The sequence below is a fragment of the Diorhabda carinulata genome, chromosome 2 (genome assembly GCF_026250575.1).
Source record: "Diorhabda carinulata isolate Delta chromosome 2, icDioCari1.1, whole genome shotgun sequence".
Classification (NCBI taxonomy): Eukaryota; Metazoa; Arthropoda; class Insecta; order Coleoptera; family Chrysomelidae; genus Diorhabda; species Diorhabda carinulata.
In genome coordinates this window covers 28,503,890-28,511,257 of record NC_079461.1, presented here as the reverse complement: position 1 = coordinate 28,511,257, position 7,368 = coordinate 28,503,890, and the positions used below count along the sequence as shown (strand labels likewise).

The 7,368-nt window shown below is 31.0% G+C and overlaps 1 protein-coding gene across 1 annotated transcript; it reads left to right on the top strand.

Annotated features, from left to right (window-relative positions):
• Nucleotides 1-1,527: 1,527 nt before the first annotated feature.
• LOC130890978 (uncharacterized) lies at nt 1,528-6,966 on the top strand. The gene is made up of 6 exons (XM_057795462.1): nt 1,528-2,145; nt 3,267-3,414; nt 3,471-3,629; nt 4,792-5,075; nt 6,434-6,629; nt 6,760-6,966. The coding sequence occupies exons 1-6, from the start codon at nt 1,646-1,648 to the stop codon at nt 6,913-6,915; spliced, it is 1,443 nt and encodes a 480-aa protein (XP_057651445.1). The 5' UTR covers nt 1,528-1,645; the 3' UTR covers nt 6,916-6,966.
• Nucleotides 6,967-7,368: the final 402 nt, after the last annotated feature.

Genomic DNA, 7,368 nt, shown 5'->3' with positions numbered 1-7,368 from the left:
AACGCGAACTTTTCTCTTGAGTTTATCTCATGAATACTCGACAGGATTTAAGTTCGGGTTACGCGCTAGCCAATCCAAAGCGGCAATATCGACCTCCTGTAAGTACTGCCGTACGGAACCTGCCATATATGGACAAGCATTTTTCTACATTACGATGAAGTTTTCACTCATTTATCCCCCAACTCCACCGCCAGTTTCAATAAAAACCAACTCGGCTTTTGCTTCCATTGAAATGACCACTAAAACCATCTAAAAACCTCCTCGAAAAGCAATAGTGTACGCATCCTACTACAGATCTTCTGTAGACTCGTCCTTTTCTATCGCTACCATGCAGGCATACTCTGTTTCCTCTAGCAAATTCTAGTCGGGCTGCTAGGTGGGCTGGGGCTAATTTGGGGCCAGTAGCTAGTTTTGTTTTGTCAAGCCACTTACAGCCAATCCTCTGTGCTCTTGTATGACTTGAATGAACACCAGCCCAATGTACTGACAATGAATCGGCCATCTTTCTCGGGTTTGCACCTTTTTCTTCCGAAGCTGCGTCTTCGATAAAAAAGTTCCCAGTTTCTTGGTTAAGTCGGAAAACAGTTTTATCACTGGTTATGTCCGTGTTAAGGTAGAATTTTTTGTTAACGGAGATGTGTTAACGGATATCAGTTGACGTTTGATGGCTAACTGGTAATGGTGGGTCAGATAGATAACCTTTTATAAGTATCAATTACACCTAATTAGCAATATTTTAAACAATCATAAAAAGGGTGGTTACAGATCGTAGCATATTGTTGAAATGTGAGAACAGACACATTACAATATTTTAAATTATGTTGAAGCTAATACCATTAGCTTTAAGATTTTACAAAGGTCGTCTGACTCAATTTTTTGGCTCACAAGTGTATAAACATTCAACAGATAATACAGAGTAATGCGACAGATGAAGCACAGTAAAAGATCGCAATGGACCGAACGCTTTGTCTCTAAGATAAGGGGTGTAACCATACTAATTAATAAAATTGAGATACGATTTTGTACATCTTTATTACCTGTTACCGGCCAATCGAACCACGATCCAGCTTTCATGGGTGGGCATCATTCTTACCTGTGTTAGGGACACACAAGGAAGAACTTTCACATTTACGAACGATAGGAAGGTCTGGCCCTCACAGGCTGTTGCTCTATATATTTAACCTGTTAATAAGTATGAACTCAATTTTTATTTTCTATTCTCAGGTGTATTAAAGGATTATTACCGCTTTAGTTTTTTAACTGTCGAAGGGAAAGTTTGATTTTTATACAGTGACTGTTGGTGTAAATTATTTTTTTTTAAACAATGCCACGTGGATTTCAACTAACGGAATTAGAGCAGCTAGAACTGTGGACTTGAGAAGAAGTGAGTTGACCTAAATACAATATGAAGCTAATAACTCATAGACAGCATATGGCAACTTTTATTTATATATTGTTGCTCAGTCTGGATGTATTTTACCTTTCAACATTCTCCAAAAGTACGGGCTTGTGGCAACACTGTTTGTCAAACTGAAGTATATACAATTGGAAACAAATACACTTGTGGTTTTAAGCATTTTGAATTCACAGTTTTAAGTACATAATTACGGTACAAATAACTATGTGATTTTTTACTTGTTTATAAATGGAAAGAATCGAGATTAACACAGATTACGACAGTAACAGTAGCTCTAGCACAATAATTGACGAAGCTAACAGTTCAATTGTCAATGTTAATTTTAGAGGCTCATTTAATGGGGTTAGTAAGAACATTTACGATTTAAGCGAATTTGAAGAGACTTCAGAAATTTGTGAAAAATCCTATATAAACAATGAAACTTGTAGTGAACTTTTAAAAGGACTCTCTCAAAAATATTCTCCTGTTGCAACCTCTATTTCATCACAAGCAAATTCAAATCCAATTATAGTTTTATCTGATTCTTCTTCAAACGAGGGTACATATAGCGAAGATATTTTAAATGGAAATGAAATATTTGAAAATCAACAAAATAACTTCATGTCCGATGATAATAACGATGAATTACAAAATAAATCTTATTCAAAAACCAAAAGATTGATCAACAAATGCATTGCTCAAGAAAAAGATATAGAAACTGACAATGGGATTAATAAAATTAAAAATGGGTATGTAATAATCACTATTTATGCATGCTAAAGTTATATCTTTTTTAACTTCTGTAATACCATAAGAAAACTTGACTCTTCACCTATAAACTATCTCAAAACTTCTGTATAAATGCAAATTAGAATAGTTTTACTATTTTCCTTAATTTTTAGGGTTATATATTTCTAATCTCTGATTTATTTGTGAATTAGTGAATTGAAATATATAGTGTGTTTAAAAAGTAAGGTAATTGTACAGGCAAACCACTTTTTCCCCATTCTTTGATAATCTATTCAGTGGTGGATTTACCAGCAGGCTGAAGCCTAGGGGGCGGATTTTAAGGGGTGACAAATGCTTGTTCAAATTTTTTTATTGTTCACACTGAGACAAGTTTAGAAATTATCACAGAAATATGTTATTCATTAAAAATTTTAATATAGCATTATATGCTTTATGAAATATACCATTATGATCATGAATATAGCAGCAACAATCTGATTATTATTGAAATTAACACTTATTCACACCATCCAATCATCTTCAAATATTCATGGTCTAATCATTAAATTAATTCGATTTAAAAAAATTTTTTAGTTATTTGTAAAAAGTGATTCACATTAATTAATTTTTTATTTTAAATATTAAACTGGAGAATTCCCGTCGCCCTAGAGAGGGCAAAAAGAAAAATGAGAAGAAAAAGAACCAGAGTGTAATTAGGATCTTACACAAAATAGTTCTCAAATTATAAATTTGTAATTTTATTGAAAAAAAATAAATAAAATATAAATAATTTAGATATATAGAATTGTAGAGGTGACAAAATATGAACAGCCTGTAGACGGCTTATCTGTAAATCCGCCACTGACCACCTATTAATTTATATACACTGAAAACTGCTTTTTGTTCATTTAAAAGTTATGCAGACATGAAATAATTCAATGAGACTTGTTTGACCAAATTTATTTCTCTAAACCGCAGTTTTAATTGGGTTCGGATTTGGAAACCTATTATTAAAAAGCTCCGATTGTAATTACATTGAGCTCTCATCATTTACTTAGTTATTCTTCCCTATATAAATACTACAAAATATTTTCTATTATTCTTATGAAATGCAAATTCAAATTTGTATCCCATGTTATAGTCTCAAAAGAACTATAAACTACAATGAGAATGATATTGAAGAAGATGTAAGAAAAAAGTGTGACAAAAAGAAGCAGAAAGATCAAAAATTGTCTAAAGAAAAACAAAGAAACATTAAAAAATCAAGTAATCCTGAAAAATTACTAGAAGTAAGTGTTTACAAATAACCTCTTGGTAGATGTTTTTAAAAATTATATTGTTTTAGGATATTATAGTTAATATAGATGAATTAACATTTAATAATGTTGAATATGGAAGTACCATTTTACAACAATTGGAAAATTGTGGAGTTGCTTACAGAAAACATTCTTCACTAACTGGTGTAATTTCATGGAGTAGAAAGATTTATTCAAATGATAATTCAGTAAGTTGATTAATCATGAAAAATCATCATATATATAAGTTTATATATATATATATATATATATATATATATATATATATATATATATATATATATATATATAGGCACAAGACTTGGAGTGACTCTACTGCTTTCCCCCTTTTATTTTTGTTCATGACAGCTTCACACCAGTTCTCTATTACTAATCTTTCTAGATCTTCCTTCAACCATCTTTGTCAATTCTGGCTATATACACCATCCAACAGAGTCTTTTTGCCTCTGATAACATGTCCCATCTTTGTTTGACTATACAGTGCTCTTTGATCTCTGCATTCGTTCTTCTCCTCCACTTCTTCTTAGTACCTTCCTCTCCTATATGTTTATTTTGTTTTCTCCTTTTTTGTTTATAGTCCAACACTCACTGCCATAAAGCTTTGTTAGTTGTAAAACTATCTTGTAAATGTGTATGAAATATCTTTTGATCTTAATAGTTCTCTTAGGGTCCAAATATTTTGTCAGGTATTCGAATTCCTGGACTTGATCAAATATATACTTCCTATGTGCTCTGTCATCACTTTTAATTGATTGAAGATATTCATATTCTTTTCTATATCCATAAATTTGGTCTTTTGTTCATTTATGAGTAGTCCATAATCTTCTGCTTTCTTTTTAAATGGTAGAAACATTTTCTCTTCTTACTTTTTCGTTCTACTTCTATTTATCTACCACATCATCTGTATCAGCGTCATTTATATTAAACATAGTATTTCCTTAAGTATTTTAAGTGTTACTAGCGCCTGAAACAAATTTTTCTACTTATTGGATTATACACTTACTTGGAATTCACAAAGAGGAGCTTCAGTTTTAATCGTTATCATAGCTATTGTTCTTGATTACCTTTAAAATAAAAATTTCATCACTAGTTGAATTCCCCTTTTTGAAATCTTCCTGGTATTCACCCATTTGTTCAGCCAAGTATTTGCCCAATCTATTTCTTATGATTCTAGTTGGGTCTTTGTATATGACATCGAACAAAGTAATCCTCCTATAATTCATATAATCTGGAACATCCCCTGTCCATCTTATGTACTGAGTAAATTATTGCCTTATCCCATTGGTTTGGCATCTGCTGTTCCCATGAATTACTAATCAAATTGTGGTTTTTAGTGAAATATTATTTTAGATACCTGAAGTTACTGAACAGAAAGAGACACATTATTTAATTATTTTACTGCCACACCACTTTGGTTCTCTTCTTCAGTTAATACTAAACATCAAAGAACATACAAATTTTCATCATCTAACTGTACTTATATATAGTCCGAATAAACCAACTTCGTCTCAAGAAGAAGAGATGATCCAATTGGATATTAATTTTCCTATTTTCTGGCAGTATGTTCCAACAAAAGAAGATTTAGCTTCCTTTGTATTTATGGCAACAAAGTCTGTAGCTCAAATTCCTCATAAGTAAGTTTAACTTTTTATAGTAAAAAAATTATTTTTACCTAATAAAAGTACTGACAATCATTCAAATGAGGATTTTTATTATTTGAATATTATTTTTATACTGAAAACACTTTTACTACCACAATACTTGAAATTACACTGTTTGATGCCCGTTTTTATAACCAAGTTATGATCTTCAGGGATCAAAGGTAAAACTAATTTTTATTTTCATACATGCTACACTCACTTGAATTTAATAGAATGAAAAAATTTTGCTTACTTACCTGAAATGCTCAATCTCACAAAATTTTGTAAGATGTTATTTAAAACATGTTAATTTATATGGACTTCTGTCTCTCTTTTATCAAAAAATCACATTTCTAACAAACTGCCACATGGTAGTCGAATTATCTTAGGCCAAATTAGGTGAATATCTCAGAAAATCGACATACCCAGTATATTACATGTAAAAACTTGTATTTTGGCAACCTAAAACTGTTCTCATAATTCAGATATAATTGGATGGTCGCAAGTTTTAAAGTCAGGGGTGAAAGGTCACAAAAGTTGATTTTTTTCACATTTTTACAAATTTCTCGTTTTCTATGGGTTTTACGCTATTATATTGTAGAGAGTTTAATTCTCTACAACTTTTGTATTTAACATTTTTTTATACCTTGAACCGTTTTCGAGATAGGGGGCGTAGAGCGCGCAGTCAGAGAATATTCTCAGGTCAACTGGTAGTCCCGATCAAAAACTCGTAATATTAAGGTTATAATTTATTGCTAAATGTATAATTATCATTTTTTATTAACTTTTAGATTCAGAACTTGGGACTATCTAATTATATGTGAATTTTGAGAATAGTTTTACGATGCCAAAATACAAGTTTTTACGTGGTTGATTTTCCGTCAACTCCCTATAATAACACTGGACTATGGACCTTTCGATATCTTAAGAAAATATATCTATTTCCTCTTTTTTCACTAAATGGTTAGATTTAAAAAGCTAATATTTCTCATAATTAATTTGCATTGTGCTAATAAGTGAACTTAAAGTTTGTAAATAATTCATCAGAATTAAATAGTTGGAGAAATTTGAAAGATTTCATATTATTCACTACTGTATAACCAATTTTCACGAGAAAAAAATCAATGTAATGATGATACCTCGAAGAGAAATTTGTAAAGGTTTACTTTTATGTGAACCAAAATATGTTACCGAGGTAAATCGAACTAGTCCAGGTTAAAATTACATCCCACCATAAAATATAGTATATCAAACAATTTTGTAGCACAGAAACCTCCGACAATTCTTTACAAACAGTTCCAAAAATTCATACTTCATTATACTGTCCATTACTACCTCTTTCCGTTTTTTAGAAAACAACAAGAAGAAAAGTATAAGCTTCAAAGTGAATATTTTAACGATGCCAATAAAGATGTTGTTAAAGTTGATAAAAAAGGCAATGGATTAAGTCGACTTTGGTGTCAGATGTTAACAATGTTTCCTTTAGCTCGATTAGAAACAGCTGAAGCTATAATGGCCGAGTATCCTACTATGTCTTCATTTTTTCAGGTAAAATGATTGTTATCATATAAAGGTTTCCAAATTTTGTATATTACATGGCCTTATCTCCTTATGGTGATTTATATAGAATTTCTTTACCACGTTGAAATTGTAGATTATTTTGTTGTTTCTATTTTAGGCTTATAAAGACTGCGCGGATACAGGTGAAGTGCTTATTCAAAATTTACCTATTAGGAGAGCACTGGGTCCGACTGCAACTGTTAAAAAACTTGGCCCAGAACTCAGTCGCAAGTGTTACCGTCATTTTACCTCGGAAGAAAATATATTTTTATGACTGAATTTTTCAAAAAATATTTTATTCAAATACATCTTTATACAATTATAACGATTGGATTTTTTTCTGTGAAAACCAGGTACAAATTCGACATTGGTCTAATTTAAAAAATTAATAAAAGTATTTAAAATAATGTTAAATCGAAACAATCGATAACTCAATTAATATTGTCGTGATGGCATGAGGCTGACTACCCGTCATAATATTTATACTGTTTGCATTTAGTAATAGTGTAATTGAGAAGGAGAACAACTTTAATTCCTTTCGGTTCTTATCACAAATTGACAAGGTAAGTGCCAATAAGAGACGGAGCAAATATAACCGGCCGGCCATGAACCAATTATGATTTCAAAGTAGATGAAATTGTTGAAAACTCAAATTTATTAAAACCATTATTAACGCAAATACAATTAGTTTGAGGAAATTGTAGTTTGGATTTGTTTTGTGGAGCTC

Coding starts and splice junctions, on each gene's coding strand:
- LOC130890978 (XM_057795462.1), top strand. CDS start 1,646: ATGGAAAGAATCGAGATTAACACAGATTACGACAGTAACAGTAGCTCT. Junction 3,630..4,791: donor TTTATTCAAATGATAATTCA/GTAAGTTGATTA, acceptor ATATTATTTTAG/ATACCTGAAGTTACTGAACA. Junction 6,630..6,759: donor CTATGTCTTCATTTTTTCAG/GTAAAATGATTG, acceptor TTTCTATTTTAG/GCTTATAAAGACTGCGCGGA.